Below are 22,204 nucleotides of genomic sequence, written 5' to 3' on the forward strand. Positions count from 1 at the left end.
GTAGAGATTTGAGAACAACTTTTAGGAGTTGGTTTTCTCCTTCTACCATTTGGGACCCAGGGACTGAACACAGGTCCTCAGATTTGGCACCGAGTGCCATTATCTGCTGAGCCACCTCTCCTGCCCAGAATTCAGGGAATTAGAAAGCTAATTCATTTATTCTGCTGATCCTTTCCTTCTTCATCCCTCCCTCCCTCTCTTCCTTTCTCCTATTTTTCCTCCCCTTCTCTAGTGCTAGGGAATGAACCTAGGGCCTCATGCATGCTAGGCAGCTGCTCTACCACTGTGCAAGATCTCTAACATGTCTACAGTACTGATGCTTAGTAACAGGGATGCTTACTTTAAAAAAAAAGAGGGGGGGTCTTAAAAGACTGGATAAGTAGTAACGATTTCAAATTTTTCTCTTTACCCCTTCACACCTTATGCACATTCTAAATCCGGAAAACATGGTTTGGAAAGATGGCTTAACAGTTAAAAGCGTTTGCTACGGAATCATGAGGACCAGAGTTCAGATCCCTGAGCCCATGTAACAAGCTGGACATCCCATGCATATCTGTAATGCCAACTCAGCTGGGAGGCAGAGGGTGGACTGCTGCCTCAGAAAGAAGAAACAAGGCAGTGGGGGCCGTGAGATTATTCTACTGGGAAAGGTGCTTGCTATTAACCCTGGCCACTTAAGCTCACATGGAAGGAGGGAACAGAGTCCTGCAAAATGTCCTGTCACTGCCACATATGTGTCTTGGCACACATGCACACTACATAAATGTAAAATTGGTTATTTTATTTATTATTATATTTTTTGGAGACAGGGTCTCACTATATAGCCCTGGCTGCCCTTGAACTTGCTATGTAGAAGTTAGACATAAGCGACTGACTTCTTCTGCCTCCTGAACGTTGGGATTAAAAGGACATGTCATCATACCCAGCCAAATTTTTTAATTTATTTATTTTATGTGTACAAATGCTTTGCCTATGTATATGTTGGAGTGTCACATGACCATGGAAGTCAGAAGAACTGGAGTTAGAGATGGTTGTGAGCCACCATGTGGGTGCTGGGAATTGAACTCAGGTCCTCTGCAAGAACAGCCAGTGTTCTTAATCGCTAAGCTGTCTCCACAGCCCCCCAAATTTTTTTTTAAATAAATAAAAAATACATGGAGAGTGATAAAAAGGGGCATCGGAGGCTCTTTTCTGGCCCCTGTGCTTGTGCATGGGTAGGTACAGAGCATTCACACTCACATGCCTATCAGTAAGTGTCTTAACATGCAAGGGTTGTTGTTCTAAACTGCCTCACTTAAACTAACCAGCTCTAATTACAGCCATGCTGACAGGTCCAGGGATCTCCTTCAGTTATCACAGATGGTCGGCAGTGCTGTCTGATCTGGACTTACAGGAGTATAGAAATTGCTTTTTAAAATTAGAAGGATGCGAAGAAGAGAGTAACAGTAGTTACTAAGTGCCTATTACGAATTTGGTACCTTACACGGGATACACCATTTGATCTTCAGCAGTCAAATGAGTAGTATATCCTTTTTTACAGAAGAAATAGAATCCAATGAGAAGGAGCCTCCTAATGAAACCAGGAGTGAGCAAGGGTCGAATCTAATTTTTTTCAGTCTAAAGCCTTTCCTTCATGACACTGATCTAAAGCCACACAAAAGTAAAGACAAGGCAAATAGGTTGTAGTCTAACTAGCAATAAAGACTGTGAATATTAAAAAAACCCCAAAACAAAACAACCAAGCACACAAACTTATTTTATGTGTATATGTGTGTGCTTGAGTGTATATATGTATCTCATACAATATCCATGCAGGAGCCCAAGAAGGCCAAAAGAGGGTGTAAGATCCCCTAGAATTGGAGTTAAAGACAGTTGTGAGCTGCCCTGTGGGTGCTGGGAATAGAACCTGGTCTTCTGCAAGAGCAGCCAGTGCTCTTGCCTGCAGAACCATCTCTCCATCTCTACACAGACTTTTAACCACACTCTTTAGAAGACAGTAGTAGAAGAGGCCAAATTTTAAATAAATACACAACAGAGCAATACTTACTGTGGGCTGCTATGGTGACTCACACCTCTAATCCCAGCACTTGGGAAACTGAGGCAGGATTACATGGAGTGTGAAGCCAGCCTAGGCTACAAATGAGACAATGTCTCAAAGAAAAAAAAAAAAAACAAAAAAACAAAACAAAAAAAACTTACTGTGTTAAAGAAAAGAGAAGCTCATGCTGAGGTTTAATGAAAAGCATGCAGATGACCAGTATTTCTAGAATATGGTGGAGTTTCTGAACACGGTAAACCTGTTCCTGTGTGGTAACTGATGAAGAAATGAAGTATTCCTGGAAGAAAGAAGTACAAAGAGAGTAAGGAAACAAAGACTGAGCAGAGCCTCTGGGAAGTCTAAGTCTGGAGGGAAAGGAAGGGAACGACCACAGAATTCACCGCCTTTCACTATGAGGACAGCATAAAGGGCTTCTCTAAAAGACCACTCTGAATCGCTCTGTACTTGGTGAACCCAAGTCTGAGAAACTAACCAAGTATTTGACAAATTTCTCCTCACACATATTATTGGTCCATTGGCACAGCTTTTGGAGAAGAAATTTGGCAAGCTAAGCAATTATCATGAAATTTTCAACTTTCCTGTTCTATTTGAGATTCAACCTAATAACCCATAGTGGAAATGATAAGCAGTGTTGACAAAAGCCTTCAAGACTCTAGCCTCCTGGAGTGCACAGTTTGTACAGTTCCTTCCCCTTGAGTGAGCCTAGAACTTGCAAACATGATGTGGTTTTACTGCCATAACTAGGTCACTAATGGACTATCCATTAAAAAGGGAGATTATCATCTGGTCCTTATAAAAACCTTCCCAGAGCAGGAGTAGTGGCAATGCTTTGACCCCAGCATGTGGGAGGCAGAAGCCGGTGGAGTCTCTGAGTGTGAGACCAGCCTGGTCTACAAAGGGAATTCTAGGACAGCCAGGGCTATGTAGAGACCTGGTCTTGAAAAACACAACAACAAAAACCTGCCCAGGCTAGCCTTGAGAAGACTGAGAGGCAAAGAAGCTACTCCTCCACTAACTGACTCTGCATGAGTGAGCACTCATGCTGTGGGGTGGGCTGCATGCGGACGGCATCCTACAGAACCTGAGCCGGCACCTTTAAAGAATGTCCGAACTGCTTTAGCAAGTAATCCTTTAAATAATACAAACCAGTTAAGAGAATACATTAAAAAAAAAAAAATACTCCCTCACAGAGCAAATGGATTCCCTAACCATTCTAGATAAGAGTTTTGGTAGAATTTTGGCTTCAACAAATAAAACTACGTATCAGTTACATAAATACAAAGAGAAAAGGAATGACAAGAACAAGCTACTTTTTTTTTTTTTTTTATAAAGTTTCTTTTTTTAATGATTTATTTATTTATTATGTATATAGTGTTCTGCCTGCAGGCCAGAAGAAGGAACCAGATCTCATTATAGATGGTTGTGAGCCACCATGTGGGTGCTGGGAATTGAACTCAGGACCTCTGGAAGAACAGTCAGTGCTCTTAACCTCTGAGCCATCTCTCCAGCCCCAACAAGCTACTTTTTAACTTACTTTAAGAAATCGTAATAACTAGCATCAGCTGGCTTACTGATGCTTCCTAGAACAGAAGCTGGCACATTAGACACTTGGCAACTGTGGGTACAATGACTATGTGAGAGAAAGAAACTTACCAAATGATTCAAAGATGCAAGTTCCTGACCTATCAAGAAAAACATATACAAAAAGCTTTAGGAATTTTCCAATAAAATTTTAAAAATAAAAAGAACCTAAGAAAAATGTTTATAGTTCATAGAGAGAGGCGATCAAGCAGCTGGGTGGTGGTGGCACACACCCCATCTCAGTACATGGGAGGCAGGGATAGGCAGATCTCTGAGTTCAAGACCAGTCTGGTCGAGATAGTAAGTTCCAGGACAGCAAGAAACTCTATCTCACGAGAAACTCTATCTCACAACTCTATCTCAAAAAAACCAAACCAAACCAAAAAAAAAAAAGAGGTAATCAATTTATTTTAATCGCTCAACTATACCATAATTACATACTAATACTTATTTCAAATTTGATCATAGTTTGCCCTTAATAAAAAAAGTATTAAGTGTTAAGTATTGAAAAAACTCTTTTAACGAAGGCTAGCAAGACGGCTCAGCAGGCAAAGGCGCTTGCTTTCAACCCTGATGGCCTGGGCTGGGGCCCGGATACACCTAGGGAGCAAGAACTGACTCCAGCAAATTGTCTTCACACAGCACATGTCACAGGCACCCTACACACCCTCAACACACAAAGTTCACACCTGAGTGCAAAAAGCCAGCACTACAGCTGTTTAACCTATATCCATCAATAGGAAACAGGATCCAAGAAGGAAAATGCGTGTCTCATAGCCAATCCAAGGCAAAGCCAGATTTACAGTGGCTAGGAAAGTAAAAATCTAAGAGTATTTATGAGTGGCAACCGACAGGTTTTTCAAGCTTTTAAGTTGGAAAAAAGGACTTACTGACAAAAAAGCTGATATAATCTTTCTTCAGTTTGTCCAAACCAATTTCCAAAAGCATTTGAAGTGGAGTAGTTCCAGAGAGGGAGACACTGTCCATGGCTCCATGGTAAGACTGATGAATGAGCTTACTTAGTAAACTGTTACTCCCACTGTGCAGCTAAAAATAGAAAAAAGCTTATGAATTCTTAAATTTAAGTATAAATACATGGAACAGGCAAAATAAAACTATGAGTTCAAAATTATAATTGTACATTTTTAGCCTCCTGACACTACAAATGCTTTCGATAAAAGTCCTCACAGTAGCCTGAGTTCCTAGGGTGCCACTCTCAGCTGGAGATTGACTTTAGAGGGCTTGCCTAGCATGCTCAAAACTGTGGGAACATCCCCAGGACCATATGAACAGGGGAATGGTGGCATATGTCTGTAATCCCAGCACTTAGAAGGCAGAGGCAGGTGTATCAGAAGTTCAAACTCTGTCATCCTCAGCTACAAACTTAGTTTGATACCCAATTTTTTAATAAACCAAGAAAAAAAAGAAAAGCCATTCCTACTTCACTTGTGTTTTAAAACTCCAAAGCAACCATAAGAAGGTCTAAAGTAGGAAGCTTAATTTTACCAAAGAGAAGTCAGAGTTGGTCCTTGGAAGCTTTGCAACCAAGACTTCTTTTCCTGGGCAACATCAGCACCATTGGGCATCTTTTACTAAACTTCTGTACTTTCACTAACAAAAGCAGACTGAAGGAACACAAACTCAAGGTCATAGGACAAAGTTACTCTTCAGCTGTGACAGCCAATATCACAGGTAATTTACAAATTAGAAGGAGCTATCAATTCAGACTTAACCTAGCCACAAATATTAAAATCTCTAAGATGTCACTGCGCTACTACTTTCTAGTATCTTTGCTTCTTTAGTCTTCTGCGTTTGTTTTTTAAAATGAGATTCTCTTGGTTTGCACTTACTGTATGCAGCAGGCTCATGCTAATCAACACCCCACAAACACAGAATCTCATCTCACTAGCTAAACTGTAAACACCACAATTGCTGCTGCCCGCTGAGTGAGCTCTCATGCTTGTTCTGTATATTTCTCTCCACAACACTCAAAGTCGATTATTGTTCCTAGTGCTGGGGATCAAACTTAGGGCTTCACACTGTTACAAAAATTCTAAATGTTAACATGTTAAGCTATTTGTAACCCTTTTGTTCAGTGTAAAAGTAACACAACCACACTTTGGAAAACTGATACAGTGACAAAACGTTCATCAAGTGCAGAGACACAGTTATTTGCAAGGCTTCTCCTAGAGGTTGTTGCCAGGAATTTGGCCCAGCTGATGCCAAAATATTTGTTTGTTTTTCTTCAAAATTTACATTTTATAAAGTTATATGTATTCTGAATCATTTGTCAACACTGTTTTAGCGCAATTATATACACCATTTCGTGGCTACATTATTGTTACTTAGACATCTTATCAACAAGGAAAACGTACATCATTTAATGGTTTTGGCTCCTATAAACAAAACCAAGTCTTCTGATGGACAAAAATCTACTCTTTTTGTTTTTTTGGTTCAAAGATCATATTACATTTTGAGAATCTCAAGCCCTCATCAAAACTCCTTTGAAAAGAGTATGGGCATTAAAGCAGATGTTGAGACTCATAGCCAAACTTTGGGCAGAGGGCGGGGAATCTTACAAAAGAAGGGGGAGATAAAGACCTGGAGGGGATAGGAGCTCTACAAGGAGATCAACAGAACCAAAAAATCTTGGCCCAATACTCCAACCAAGGACCATGCATGAAGATAACCTAGAACCCTTGCTCAGATGTAGCCCATGGCAACTCAGCCTCCAAGTGGGATCCCCAGTAAGGGGAGCAGGGGCTGTCTCTAACATTGAAGGCAGTGGCTGGCTCTTGATTACCTCCCCCTGAGGGAGGAGAAGCCTTACCAGGCCACAGAGGAAGACAATGCAGCCAGTCCTGATGAGCCCTGACGGGTCAGATGGAAGGGGAGAAGGAACTCCTTTATCAGTGGACTGAGGAGGGGCAGGCATGGCAGGAGGAGGAGGGAGGATAGGATTCGGAGGGGATGAGGGAGAGGGCTACAGCTGGGGTACAAAGTGAATAAAGTGCAATAATCAAATTAATTAATTAATTAATTAAAAAAGAGTGCACTAGGTTTGTTTTGAAACAGAATTTCTCTGTGTACAGAGCCCTGGCTTTCCTGGACTGGATTTGTAGATCAGTCTTGAACTTAGAGAGATCCACCTGCCTCTGTCCCCCAAGGGCTGGGATTAAAGGCAAATGCCACCAGACCTGGCTGAGAACCCTAGTTTTTAAGTCTCATCAGTGGCCTATGAAAGTATTCATCCCCAGAACAGACAACGTTATCAGCAGCCAGGCACAAGGTACTGTGCGTGCATTAGATCAGCTCACCCCTACACAACACTATGACGAAGGCAGACTCCAGCCCTCACACTGCAGTGAGGTCCAGAGAAGTAAAGCGGCCCAAGTTCACACAACTCTGCTAGAAGGTAGCAGAGTTGGAATTCAACTCAGACTGTTTGATCCAGTCTTTTATCAAACATGGTCTTTTCGTTTGGTTTGATTTCTGTATATTTCGGAGAAAAACACTCTAGTCACAGCATTCAACTTACCCATGGCTGTATATCACCACGCTGCAGGCTCTGCAGGATCAATGTGAAACACTTCACCAAGTCTTGATACGAAACCACACCTTAAAAACCAAGACACACAAAATCATTTTCACTCTGATTTTCTCTACTGGTCCAAGAATTTTAATGGCACACACATGAAACAAGCAAAAACCCTGCAATGTATCTGTTAGAAGGGGAATTTAAAATGGAAGGGAAAAAGAAGACAAAAAGATTGGTTCAGATTGCCACATAATATTTGGTGGGAATATATTTTGTTTTAAATAATTTTATTTAGGTATTTTTGATGTATTTACATGTAAATATATTTATATCTCATATAAACATAGTTAAGTTTTATATGTAAAAGGCATGAGAAGGGGCAGGAAAGATGGCACAGCGGTTAAGAGTACTGGCTGCTCTTCCAGAGGACCAGGGTTCAATACCAGGAATCACATGATGGCTCACAGCCATCTTTAACCCTAGTTCCAGAGATCTGAAGCTGGCTACAGGCCTATGCAAGCAGGCAGAGCTCATGTGATGTACATACATACATGCAGGCAAAATACCAATACACAGAAAATTAAAACAAACAAACAAAAAACTCCACTGTAATTATGGATACATACTGCTGCTCATTTTGCCCCAAAGCTGTTCGGCAAAATCGAGATCCCCCCGCACTGTGATAAGCACAGACCTGTCAACCGCTGCTGCTTCATGGTTCACTGTCTACAATAGAAGCAAATTCAGAGAATACTCAACTTATTTACTTTTAAAGTGAAGTAGCTTAAGCTTTAAACACTGAAAGCTGTGACAACATGAACACACACAAAGAATTTTATAAATGTTATTTTCCTCAGAATTTCATTTACTAATAAGGAGACATAGAGTAAAAAACTAGAGTCCTAAAGTTGTTTTAAATCTGATTAACCAGGCATGGTGGCAACTACATATCCATAAAGCCCAGCACTCAGGAAGCTGAGGCAGACGTAAAATGAGAGCCTGAGCTAGATGGCTCTCAAAACAAAAATCAAACACAAAACAATAACAGCAGCAGTATGCTTAAAAGGAAGCTCTCAGTTTTCTTTCTACATGAAAATATTAAGTTGCCTCTGTCCCCTGCCTTTTCAACAGATGGAAAGAATCTTAGTTTCATAATGCCACATTATGGTATAGTAACAGCATTTTATGTTGTATTTGTATACTATAGTAATACTCTCTACAGTGTATTTATTAATATAACTGTTTTTGCTCTCTGCAGTTCAACAACAAAAACAAATGCAGGAGATCAGAGATGCTACAAAATGAAAGGTAGCAGTACACCAAATTTCAAAAGCAGGGTATGTTTCTGATAGTAACTGCTTACCTCTTTTTGTGTGTCTTTTTTTGTAGAGTCATCAAATTCATCCACTTTATTTAAGTCTAGAAAGTAGAAAAAGCTTATAGCTTTAACTTTATTTTTCTGCTTTCCACATTATTTCCATCCTAATCCTGCTTTCAATCAGCAAATGGGAACAGCAGGAGCAGTTACCCTTCAAGGAATGTGACACATGACAGGCATGGGGAGGACACACAGATACCACTTCATCACTCAAGTACAACTGGCAAGTGCTCTACCACTGAGCTACATCCTCAGTCCTCTTGTTACGTGTGTTTTTTATTTTGTGACAAGGTGTCCCTAAATTGCCCATCTTGATACTGAACTCACTGAGCTCAAGCTCCTTCCTCTGCCTCTCAAACAGCTATGATGACAGGTCTGTGATGCCAGTCTTGGTTCAAACGCAATCTTATAATTTTTATAATAACATCTACCTTTGACATTTTAGAACCAAAGCCATCCCTCCAACCATATCAGATCACAGCTTTAAATGTATTCTAACTCAAAGCTATATAAAGCCTAGAACCAACTGTTATTTAAATTAACAAGCATCTTAAAAACAAGCAACCAACAAGAATGAATTATGAAAACAAATACCATTTAGAAATTCCTGCACAAGTTCAACAGCAGATTTTATTTCCAGAGGTTCAAGCCATTCTGTTACACCAGTCCTCAAGCCATCAGCCAAAGCCTGGAGAATGATTTAACAGCCAGAAAACATGTTAGCAGAAACAACAGCTTAATTAATAGAGATGTGCTTAACAGTACCAATTAAGGCAGCAGCTTTTCCTCTCTCCCCTCCCCCAATGGTTTTTCTTTTCTTATCTTTTATTCTCTAGACTGTCGGTTTTTTAAGACAAGGTTTCTCTGCGTAACCTTTAGATCTCCCCTTGTAGACCAGGCTGGCATCAAACTCAGATTCTCCTTCCTCTGTCTCCTAAGTGCTGGGATTAAAGGCAAAGGCCACCACTGCCAAACTAAGGTAGCAGTTCTTTAGAACAATTTTTTTCTGATTTATTTTATTTCATGAATTGAGTGTTTTGCCTGCACATATGTTTGTGTGCCACATCCTGGTACTTTCAGAATTAAAAAGGCGGCACTGAATCCCCTGGAAATGGAGTTACAGATGATTATGAACCACCATGTGGGTACTAGGAATCAAACCCAGGTCTCCTGAAAGAACAACAAGCACTCTTAACTGTCGAGCCCTTTCTCCAGCGTTATGGCACGGGCTCTTGAATGCTGACCACTAGCTAGCATCCTCACAGGACTTTGTATATGTTCTTTAATCCCAACAAAACTCTCTGAGGCAGGTACTACTTCTACCCTCATTTTACTGAGGCTAAGAAAGCTTCAGTAACTAGCTGAGGTTATAACAAACAGTAGCAGGATACACTTCCAGCACGTTGGTTCTAGAATGGTATTCTCAACTGTAATGCTATGCACACAGAATAACATATGATCCTAGGTAAAGAATACATTATAAAGTAACAATGAAATCACAAATGTGAAACTGAAAGCAAGTTTATCCAAACACAATATAATTACACATGCAGACACACACAAAATTAAGAGTTTAGGAAAAGCAGTCAGGAGAGGCTACCCTAGGCACAGCAACAACGTGAGCACTGCTGCAACTCAGCAGAAACCAATGTCTACAGCAGGGAAGGAGGAGGGGAAGGATCATGAGGGATGATGCCAGAGTGAACAACATCGAGAAACAGAAAGAACAGACCAAAAGACTGAGAAACTTCACAAGCTTTTGCTTCATATCCACCACTGACAGGATTAAGTAGTCAACTCCTTTATTCCCTGAGGGAAAAATGTTACTCCACAGAAAAGAGATCACTTCCTACTTACAGAGGGGTCTATGAAAAGGTAAAGATAATCTTTATGTATCAAAATGACTGAGACATTTAACTTGTGAAGGTCAGGAATATTAAACATATTGCTATGTGTAGTATGGCCCAATTCCCAAAGAATGGGCAGTGTGAAAGGCCCACAGGGTCTCTACTGAAAACCAATGCCTGGTCTTGAGAGGGTATCAAGAGGAGGTGAGAGGGCTGTAATTGATTAGCATCGTGAGGATGAGCAAGATGGCTCAGAGGATAAGTGTGCTTGCTCTCAAGCCTGAGGACCTGAGTTCTATCTCCACCATCCACAAGCTGGCTTCTGACCTACTGCACAATACATATAATTTAAAGTACATACACAAAGTAGATAAAATAAAATTTTAAAAAGGATAAAAGGGCAGTAAAATTAGGACAAAAAGAGGATCACCAGGGAAAGAGGGCAGGTATGCGTAAGAATAAAAGAAAAACAATTATATCCACTTATAAAACGCAAGGACTGAATCTGAAAAGACTGAAGACTCTGAAGACCCTGTGTGTGTGTCAGTGTCAAAGGGAAGGATGGTTTCAACAGTTGCCTTATGACCTAGCAACTTCACCAGAAATGCAGAAAATATACAGTCACACAAAAATTTGTAGCAATGTCTTTTTTTTTTTCGAGACAGTGTTTCTCTGTGTAGCTTTGGCTGTCCTGGACTCAGGCTGGCCTCAAACTCACAGAGACCTGCCTGCCTCTGCCTCCCAAGTACTGGGATTACAATTTTGGCCACTCACTGTACCTGGCTTCCAATATTATTCCTAAAGCCAAAAGTACAAAAAATTGAAATGTTTATTAGCTGATAAAAGGATGAACACAATGCAACAGTATAGCCGTAAGTTAGATGCTATTTGACAATCAAAAGTCACACAACACTATAAGCAGATTAGTGGTTGCCACAGACTGGTGAGTGCTAAAAGTACTATGGACACAGAGTTTCTTTTAGGAGTAATGAAATGTTTTAAAACTAATTGAAGTGGTGGCTTGCACAATTCAGCAGTCAAGTAGACTGGTGAAGACTGTGGCTGTTATCTGAGTGGCACTCCCTTTCATCTTGACACCACATGAGTAACTGTCCACATTGTCACCTATAATAAATGCAACATTTACAACACATTTTAAAGAGAGACATAGTTACATTGTGAAACATTTTTCACAACAGTATGTAATTCAAGGAAAAAAATTCAGAAGGATACTCACAAGGAGAAATTTCAGTTCTCTGTGGAGGTGATTCAAACGACTGCTGGACTCTCCTGACTGTACTCTGATATTCTAAAAAACATCCAAGACCCATCAGTTTTCATTGGCAACCTATCTTCTCTGTCCACTGTGACTTGCTTTTCAACTATACAGTAAATTAAATTATGTCCACACCACAATCAGATGGCACTGCAACACCTCACAGATCCAGCTATCCTGACATACAATCTGAACCAGGCCACTACCCTCCTCTGGGACCAGGAAGATAGAACTGCCTCCTTCACATGCTCTCTGCCTTTCCTCAGGGAATTTCCAAGAGGACAGGTGGGAGAAATTTAAATAAATAGCTCAAATCTCAGTGATACTTAGCATTACAACACACTGAACACCAAGTCCCAATAAATCAGTGTCACACTAACTAAACCAACACACTAGTCTAGCTAGAAGCTACAGCTTTATAACCTTAAATCCTTAAAAACAAAATTCCTACGACAGGAGAGGAAAAACACAAATATAATTACCTACAATCCTACCCTCTAAGAAAGCCAGTGTTATATGATGCTTTTGGATACACCTTTTTTTTTTTTTTTTTTTTACACAAAACATACTTGACATCCATAGTTGTACATGTTATTCTGTACACTTCTCTTTCTAACTTGTGCTTAAAAAGATTTTCCTGTTCTTTTTCAGTATCTATCCGCACACCATGCAGCCTAGTGACTGGATCTAGGCAAGTACTTTACCACTGAGCTATAACCCCAGCCCTAGACTTTTTAAAACCTGTCTCCTATGGTTTTTCAAGACTGGGTTTCTCCACGTAGCCCTGGCTGTCCTGGAATTCACAGAGATCCGCTGGCCTCTGCTTCCTAACTGCTGGGATTAAAGGTATGTGGACCCACCACCCAGTTTAAAAAATAATAATTTTAAAATGGTGTAGAAGAGCCAAACCTGGTGCTGCAGGTCTATAGTCCCAGCTACTCTGGATACTAAGGCAAGAAGTCACAAATTCAAGACCAGTCTGGATTAAGCAGCAAGTGTAAGGCCAGCATTAGAACCTGGATCATATTGTGTACCTGTGCCTGGCCTGGAACTCCCAGAGTTCAACATGCCTGATACTGGCCTGCCTCAATTTAAAAAATGGGGGGGCAGGGGCTTGGTATGGGCACTAGGGTGTTGTCCTGGAGAAATGGTTCAGTTGTAAAAGCAACTTTTATTTTCCTGGTTCAATTGTTGTCTTGGAGGATTATTGCCTCCGTCTGCTAACCTAGGCCTAGTCCTGGGAGTCTCAAGCCTCCATATACTCTAACCTGGGCCTAGAGTGTTTTCAGCCTATGATATCCACTGCTGACTGAGCTCTTGGCTGGCTGGCTCAACTCAGCTGTTCTGGCTCAAACTCCTCTCCCAGCTGACTTATTCAATCTGGTTTTTCTCTCAGGGACTAAATTGTTCTGCTTGGCCTCAAACAACTCCAGCAATTTTTTCTAATCTCCTGGTTCCTTATTCTCTGGTCGCTTGTTCTGCCTTCACCTGTGTCTAGCCTGTTCTCTCATTCAACTTCTCTCTATAAAATTCTCCCAGTAAAACAGCAACAATCCCCCCACGCCCTTCTCTCTCCATTGCTCCTTAAGTCTTCCCTTTCCTCTCTCTTCTCATGAGTGTTGGTTGTGCCCTATTCTGACAAATCTTTCTCTGATTAGTCTCACCTTTTCTGCCACTCAGTTTGACATCACTTTCAAACATGGGTGCTTCCTTCTACAAACTAACTTTACCTTCATTGTTTGGGATTAAAGGTGGGTACCACCATGCCTGCACCTAAGCTTTTCTTTACCTGAAACTTGCTTAATACTAGGCTGGCCTTGAACTCAGACCTGTGTGCTTCCGTTCCTGCATAAAAGATGTGTTTGTAGTCCAGCTGAATCATACAAACCTAGAAGGTCTTTGAATGTGATCTCTTGCCAGAGCAGCCATGTCCTGAATTAAAATTCCTTTACATTCGGTAGTTAGGATCACATGCTGCTCATGCAGGGCGCCTCAGTTTGATTTCCAGCACCAACGTTGGGAAGCTCACAACCACCTTTAATTCCAGAAGCAGTGGGCTAGCTTCTTATGGGGCATAAGTCAACTATGCCCATTACGTTATGCATAAGACTTAGAGTCAATACAAAAAAAATAAATAAACTTAAACATTTTGTCTTTTTATGTGCACTGGTGTTCTGCCTGCAAATATGTACGTTGAGTGTGCCAGATCCCCTTGAACAGGAGTTACAGTTATGAACTGTCATGTGGGTGCTCTTAACTGCTGAGCTCTCTCTCCAGCTCCACTAAAAATAATCTTAATTTTAATAGTCTACACAGTATATCATTATGAAAACTCATTTTAGCCATTTTTTTTTAATTTTATATATGAGGGCTCTATCTGCACATACACCTGCATGACAGAAGAGGGCATCATGTTCCAGTATGGATGGCTGAGCCACCATGTGGGTGGGTGCTCGAAATTTAACTCTGGACCTCTGAAAGAGCCAACAGTGTTCTTATCTGCAGAGCCACCTCTCCAGGCCCGTAGCCATTTTTTTTTTTTTTTTTTTTTTGTTAAATGAGTGTTCAGCAAGTTCTGTTCTTAATGTTTTGAGAACTCAGCTTTTTGTTAGCAATTTTAATTTCTTTCTTTTTTTTTTGAGTCAGGGTCTCACTGTGTAGCTCTGGCTGTGTTGGAACTCCTGCCTCTGCCTCCTGAGTGCTGGGATTAAAAGCATCAACCACTGTGCCTGGGAACAGAAAAAAGCGGACTTGCGTTAAGTCTCCATGCAAGAGACTGTAATCATCTCTTGAAAGTAAAGTTCCACAGTAACAGGGTTATGAGCAACTGCCAGTTCAGCTACCTTGGCAAAGCCTTCACTGGTTGTCTGGTAAGATCCTGGGAGCCAATCAAGGTTTTCTGAGTGGTACAGCCTAACCTTCAGCAAATGTCAGGCAGGGCTAGGAGAATAGAGAACTAGCAATAAACAAGTAAACAACCACTCAGGAGCCTAAGGAACCTAAAGAGAAGACAGTCCGTTTCTACCAGAGTTGCAGTTGAAGACAAGGGAGGGGTTTGAAGAATCTCATCCACAGGACTCCAGGAAAGATCCAAAGTGACCGTAGTTTGGGATGGGGTGACAATCTCATCCAGGTCAGTAGACTTAAAGAGTTCATACTGGGCAAAGCCCCTGGCTGTTACCTGAAGACAGGAAGATTAGCAACATCGTCACACAACCAAACCATTATCAAAAATCACTTTGATTTCTGTCCCAAAAGAAAATGAAAAACTAAGACAGTTCTTTTAAGCCACAAACATTAGCCAAAGAGAGAAGAACACACATACAGAATGTATATGCACGGTCCTAGAGCCAACCCCAAAGCTACCAAAACAAAACAAAACAAAACACAAAAACTGTGCTCTGACTGGTAAAAAATAAAGACAAAAAACTCTAACACTACAGAGAAACATCTGGTCATATGAGAGGGAGAAGAAAGTTGTTAAATGAGGAAGGCAGGTCAGCCAAGCACAGTCTAAGTAAGCTAACAAGAAAAATACTCACAGCAGACAAGTGATGTCTTTTCTTGTGTAAGTATTTTAGATTTTCCAGATCTTCAGAGTAATTTTTATTAGCTACAGGAAATGAGATGAAAAAAAAAAAAAAGAGGGGGAGATTTAATTCCAAATTATACTGGTGAACCAAGAAAGTTATGCCAGGTGGTGGTGGTGTATGCTTTTGATCCCAGCACTAAAGAGGCACAGGCAGGCAGATCTCTGTGAGTTTGAGGCCAGTCTGGTCTACAAAGTGAGTTCCAGGTCAGTCAGGGCTACAAAGAGAGACCCTGCCTCAAAACAAAAACAAAAAAATCAAACAAGAGTGTTAAATAGAGAAAGAAAGTAGAGTTCAGTGTTTAGGGAAATGGGGGGAATCTGGGAATTGGGGAAGGAAAAACTGTGATCAAAATATATTTTTGTATGAAAAAAATTATTTTTAATTTAAAAAAACATAATTAAGTAGGCATGGTGGCACATGCCTTTAATCCTAGCACTCAATAGACTGAGGTAGGTGGATCTCTTTGAGTTCCAAACCACTCTAGTCAGTGTACTGAGTTAAGGCCCACCAGGGCTACCTAGTGAGGCCTTGTCTCAAAAAAATATAGGTAATTAAAGGAAAGCATGGAAACTCACATCTGAAATCCTAGCTACTCTGGAGGTTGAGGCTGAAAAATATTGAATTTGAGACCAGACTGAGCTATAACAGCACTCTGCAAACAAATGTACACTAACAAATATATATGGAAAATTTAATAGCTAGGCACACTGGCGTGTGCCCAGAAGTCCCATACTTAGGAGTCTAAAGTGGGAGGCTCATTTGCGCCCACGGGTTTAAGACTAGCCTGAGCCACAAAAAACCAACATGAAAAAAAGTCTAGGTGGAGATGCATAGCTATGAATAATTGGACTTTATACCATGGCAGAAGCAGAGAATAATAAGTTCAAGCCAACCTTGCTTTAACCCACTCCTTCTAAAAATGTAATCATTCATTCATTCATTCATTCATTCATTCATTCATTCATTCCAGGCAGGGTTTCTCTGCATAGCCCTGGCTGTTAGGAACTCATGAGATCCACCTGCCTCTGCCTCCTGAGTGCTGGAATTAAAGCTATACACCACCAGATCCAGCTTAGGCTTTTAAATAAAAATTTTAAAAAAAGTACAAATTAAACCCAAACAAAGTAGGCACAGACTTTCAGGAATTTCTGCAATACCTCATCCCTGCTGTTGAACGCAAACTTGATGCTCAGTGCTCGCTGTCACACTCCCTTCTTGTATGGAAGTTCAAAAGTACCACCAAACTATGCAAATAAAAATAGCAAGACTGAGCACTCACCTTTACAAGTGACTACATATAAAACAATGCCTGTAATGACGTCTTTTTCTGTGACAGTCTCTGCTCCTAGCCAGCAGGTACCTTCAGGGTCTGAACTGTCACATCTCACCCAAAGAGGAGGAAGGGCAGTAACTGGTTGTTTAATCTTCAAATGGGTCATATTAGGGTTGTGAGCCATGGTATAAAGCCCAATTAACTGCCTTGAAAACAAAAGATAGAAAAACCAATTATAAAGTGTCAATCAAATATTATCCTTGAAGCTGAAGGTGTGGTTCAGTGGTAGAGCACATGCTTAAATGTGTGAAACCCCAGGGCTGAAGAGATGGCAGTTAAGAGCACTGACTGCTCTTCCACTCTTCCAGAGGACCCAGGTTCAAATCCCAGCACCCACATAGCAGCTCACAACTGTTTGTATCTCTAAGATCTGATCCTCTCACACAGACATGCATGCAAAACACCAATGCACGTGAAAATGAAAATAACCCTACATTTAATCCCCACCCCCAATTATCTAAAAAAGTTAATGTGGAGGGCCTCACAGAAACAGCAATCTGGAAATGACGAGATAGGACGGGAATACCTGTGTGTTTACATAGTCCAGCAAGAGAAGAATACTATATAGTCTACTAGTTACAAGTCTAGCAATTAAGAACATGCGCTGCTCTTGCAGAGGACCAGAGGTCAGTTCTCGGCACCCACACTGGGTGGCTTAGAACTGCCTATAACTCTAGCGCCAGGGGGATCCAATACTTCTGGCATCCACAGAGGCCTTGCATGCATAAACCACCTCTGCATAATTAAAAAATTAAAGTTATATACATAAAAATATGAAAATATAACATGTCATATTCTATAAACATGTACCATATACTACTTTGCATACATAAATCTATCGTTGCTATAAGAGAAAAGTGACAATATAGACATATCAAATATACACAACTGGTGAACATACATGTAGAGAACTGCTTGTTTATCAAGCTGCTTTGTTATTTAGTGAAAAACATGCTTTCACCCTGGCCTTCACCTTGAGACAAGAGAAAAGAGGAAGTTTTGCCAAGTTCCTTAAAGCTTGTTTGTGTGACCTTGGACCATATCTACTCTAGGGAAGTAGTTTCAGAAAACAAGTTTGGCAGTTCCAAGAACTTCTTTCCTGTATTGATGTGACTTGGTTTTGCTTTGTTTATAAAAAAGGAACTGTGGAATAAACTCACGCTGCAGTCTTACTAACAGCCCTCACAAGCCCATCCCGTGTGTAGTGTGACTTGCTTTAATTATTTCAGTCCTTATTCCCCACTCAGGAACCATTTCGCTCTGCTGGCAGGCTCTGGCACATGCAATAAGGTATACAGAAGTCTTTCTACCATTCAAAATGAAACATATATATCTCAAAATTAAAGGTCGACTAAAAAATGCAGCTTAAATTTCTATTTTTCCAAGAGACAGAAACAATTTACTATCATATATTCAAGAAAGGAATTTCTAAGGCATTCAACTTGAAATCTTAAAAAAATCTTAAGACAGTATGAAAGGCATAAAGAAGTAGAAAAGCAAGAAGTGACAGGGTTAGGGAGCCATCTCAGTTGATGAAGTGCTTCCCTTGCAAGCATAAGGTCCTGAGGTCATCTCCAGAACCATGTTAAAACACACATGCAGGGCAGTGGTGGTGCATGCCTTTAATTGCAGAACTTAGGAGGAAAGTGGATCACTGTGAGCCTGAGGCCAGCCTAGGCTACAACGTGTGTTCCAGAGCGGCTGGAGAGAAAGCTTATTGGTTAAGAACACTAGTTTATTCCAGCAGCCATGCCCAGTGGTTCATAACTAAAACTCCAGCTCCAGGGGATCTAACTACCCTTTTGAACTCCACAGTAGCATGCACATGTGGCATGCATGCACAGACACATATACATATATATAAACATATAAATAAAAACAAAATTTGGGTGTGGGTGACTGGTGCACTATTTAATCCCAGCACTGGAGAGGGGGAGACAGGAGGATCCTAGAATCAGGTCAGCCCTCCTGGTCTATCTGGCAAGTTCTAGGCCATAAAAGATCCTGGACTGCACCTAAGAAACAACATGTGAGCACTGGAGATATGGCTCAGTGCATAAGAGCACTGTCTGCTCCTCCAAAGGTCCGGAGTTCAATTCCCAGCAAACACATGGTGACTTCCAAATACCTATACTGGATTCTGATAGAACACTTATACATAAAATAAATAAAATCTTTAAAACAAACAAACAAACAAACAAACAAACAGCTGAGGTTTGTCACCTGACCTGTATATCCATGGGCATTCCCCCCCACATATACATGTGTGTGAGCGCGCGCGCGCGCACGCGCACACGCACACGCACACACACACACACCGTATCAGCAGAAAACCAAATAATGCCTAAGTCCTAGGGAAGAGAGAAAAGAGGCCACATAGGACAATAGCCCAAGAAGCCACAAAAGAAAACTTTAACCAGCATGCATGCACATACATATTAATATGTTATACACACACACACACACACACACATATTCTATGTATAGCATTTGCTCTCTATTATGTTAGACCCTTTTGCTCTATCCTCCAGAACTCCCTGAAGGCAGAGTTGGGTTGCAGGTGACAAGGTGGAGGCCACCACGTATGTACATAGCAGGAAGGCAAGACAGAAAGTTTAAGAAGCAAACATGTATATTCTAGAAGCATCCTAGTTTCTTGAACATGATAATTCATGTTGTATAGGACAGTTACCGACTAAATGCAGACCTGTAGTCATTGTGAACCCTAAAAACACTCTTGAATAGTTTCAATGCCAACCTGGTACTGTCCCTGGTGGAGAACCTCTGGGTTTAGTTGGGAAATGAAGGCTCCTATGAACATAATGATAGTAGATTTTACCATGAAGGCAATGAAGAACCTAGGCAGGACTCTAAGTATCAAAGCAACACAATCACGCTTTCATTTTAAAAAAGGAACTCTGGCAGCAGTAAGGAAGAGAGACTAGAAGGGGACTAGGCTAGATTCAAGGCAAACAAAATGCAACAGAAATGACCTAGCAGAGGAAGGCGGGAAAGAGGAAAGTGACTGCAGTCTTGTAGGTAATGTTAGGGCTGCGACAGAGTATCTAAGGAGGACTAGTCCTTAGAGAACTAGGCACATTGTTCTGATGGGAAGGCGAGAGGAAGACAGGAGATACCTTAGGGCTAGGTGCAGTTTTCCAATGTCTAGAAGAATGAGAAATGGTTCAAATATTTTTTCCTTTTGAATCAGGGTCTTTATGTAGCTAAGTCTGCGGCAAACCTATTTCATATTCAAGGATGAATATTCATATTCACGTTCTGATTCTCCTCCTGTCTCCCAAGTGCTAGAATTAGAGGTGTGTGCCACCATGTGTGGCTTTATGCAGTGATGGAGCTCAACCCCAAGGCTTCATGCATGCTGATCCAGCAGTCTACACACTGAGCTTCATCCTCAGTCCCAGTGTTTCAACTCAAACCCCATTCTCTATCCCTAACCCTAAACCTACAAACACAAAACAAACACACATAACTTACCTTGCTCTCCAAACTGGCAAGGCCAGAGGCCTAACATTTTCATCAGTAGAGAAATCAGAAATAGCAGTTTCTTCAGACTGTGGTTCTTCAACATGACTTGTTTCTTCCTTCTCCAAAAGCTTTAAAAATGTTTTAAAGTATTTAATCAGATAGAAGAGTCAATTCTCTTCTGTGCTAGAAAATAGCTACACAGGAGGCTGAGGAAATGGCTCAGCAGTTAAGAGTACTGGCCCTGGAGTTACGGACAGTAGGAAGCTGCCATGTAGATGCTCCAAACCAAACCCAGGTCCTGTGCAAGAAAAGCAGGTGCTCTTAACCGCTGAGCCAACTTTCAGCCCCCAAAATCTTGACTGTAAAAGAAGCAAAGACAGTAGAAAATGCTCTAACAGGCACAGCATGATGAGCTAAAGGAGAGCCACTGGAGATGTCCACATGCAGGTATTTTTTCACTTCCCAATGGAACAACCTGTTTCTGGGATATGAGCTTAAGAGTACACAGCCCTCAATTTTACCTTTTATTGACTTATTTATTTAGACACAGGGTTCACATGCTATGATCACAGGTATTCAGCATCACACCCAGCCATAGCCTGTGCCTCAAGAGTGCTAGAAATTAAAGGTTGTGCCACCACACCCAGCTTTGTTTTTAAACTACTATAAAAAGGACCGTGCCTACTCCTAAGACTTAGTGTCCACCTTCATTAATAGGAAAACATGCAGTATGAGATTATTCCCCAAAGAAGCAAATTTAGCTGCTAAGAATTAACCACAAAGCCCAAGACTTACCACCTTTTCCACAAGAAACACTGCGTCATTTTCATTCAGAAAAGCTTTCAGAAGATTTGGCTGGCCTTGGCTGACCAACTGCACTTGCACATCGCCCTGTCAAAAACGGATCGCAGTATTTTTATGTGTAATTTAACCACTACAGACCAGTCACATGGAAATTACTAAAAAAGGCATTTGAACTAGGCAGGGTTTTGAAAGGTTTCACTTATTTTGCCATATTTCTCATGCTCAGGCTGACAGCTGGAAAGGTCTGCTGCACAAGCTCACTGTGCTCGGCTGAGCACAGGGCAGGCACCTGTGCCTCCAGGGCTGTGCAGGCAGCCAGGAGACCCCGGGGGCCTCCACATGCACCCGCAGGCACACGTGCATGTGCACACACAGAAATCTAGCTTGTATTCGCCATCTCGCCACACTTCCAAGTCCACCTGAAGATGGCCGCCTTGCAAAGTCCTCTTAGGCCTTCACTGACAGCTTCCCCAATCACAGTATCATATGTGATAGAAACAGCAAGAAATACCACCCTTTCTTCTAGGGGACTATGAAACTATGTAACTTCAGTTCATAAAGTGTCTTTGTGTCTAATGTACTACACATACATTGTATAAAAACATGAAAGCAGCTTTTTACCGGTCTTCTTTAAAAATAAATTTATTATGCATGCGTATGACGGGCACACATTTGGAGGTTCAGGACAACTTGCAGGAGCTGTTCTTGCCTCCAGCTTTATGTGGGTTCTGGGGAGTCAACTATTATACTCATCTAACAGATATCCAGTTATGATTCATATGACCAAGATAAGATGTTCTAGAGATTTCACATCATGAATCGCCTTCCTTGTTATTAAGGGCCTGTGGATACCTAAGACCACAGCTCTACTGGTGTATAGTAATTCTATACTACGTTATGTTTTGGTAGTTTCTAGTTAAGTGTTGTAATAAAAACACTGAATATTCATGAATTACTTTTAAAAATGAGTACCTAAAATCATACTGGTAAGCCAAATTGTCCCTCAAATATGTCAGAAAAGCTAACTAACACAATGGCTACTTTCATCATCTAGCAGTAGGCATACTGTCACGTACTTGACCCCTAATTAAAGTGACCATTCTCCAATGTACTTAACAGTAACTGTCCCTGCTTATTTGAATCTCGGACACGGAAGCTTGTGGACACCAGTTCAGAGAACATGGATACTGTCAGGATATTGTTAGTCTAGCCTTTGAAATTTCAGTTATTGTGGGCTGAGCTCTGTCCCTTAAAGATACCCAGAAGCACTAACCCCAATTCTTGCAAATGTGACCTTATATGCAAATGT

The 22,204-nt window shown here is 41.1% G+C and overlaps 1 protein-coding gene across 4 annotated transcripts in view; it reads right to left on the reverse strand.

The window, feature by feature from the left end:
- The window catches only part of Zwilch (zwilch kinetochore protein), a 34,950-nt gene that overhangs the window by 7,284 nt on the left and 5,462 nt on the right, over positions 1–22,204 (reverse strand). For 3 of the 4 annotated variants that reach the window (XM_055597465.1, XM_055597450.1, XM_055597468.1), the window contains 13 exons: positions 20,887–20,982; positions 20,101–20,219; positions 16,552–16,751; positions 15,222–15,292; positions 14,705–14,860; positions 11,641–11,712; positions 9,151–9,244; positions 8,542–8,597; positions 7,805–7,904; positions 7,179–7,258; positions 4,531–4,687; positions 3,713–3,741; positions 2,200–2,336 (listed from right to left, as the gene is read on the reverse strand). In XM_055597465.1, coding sequence (XP_055453440.1) covers positions 2,200–2,336; positions 3,713–3,741; positions 4,531–4,687; positions 7,179–7,258; positions 7,805–7,904; positions 8,542–8,597; positions 9,151–9,244; positions 11,641–11,712; positions 14,705–14,860; positions 15,222–15,292; positions 16,552–16,729 — 1,130 coding nt within the window. In that variant the 5' untranslated portion in view covers positions 16,730–16,751; positions 20,101–20,219; positions 20,887–20,982. The remainder of the gene's footprint in view (positions 1–2,199; positions 2,337–3,712; positions 3,742–4,530; positions 4,688–7,178; positions 7,259–7,804; positions 7,905–8,541; positions 8,598–9,150; positions 9,245–11,640; positions 11,713–14,704; positions 14,861–15,221; positions 15,293–16,551; positions 16,752–20,100; positions 20,220–20,886; positions 20,983–22,204) is intronic. The other variant, XM_055597459.1, reaches the window with a different exon arrangement.

This window comes from Psammomys obesus, unplaced genomic scaffold (genome assembly GCF_907164565.1).
Source record: "Psammomys obesus unplaced genomic scaffold, mPsaObe1.curated_primary_1811, whole genome shotgun sequence".
NCBI lineage: Eukaryota > Metazoa > Chordata > Mammalia > Rodentia > Muridae > Psammomys > Psammomys obesus.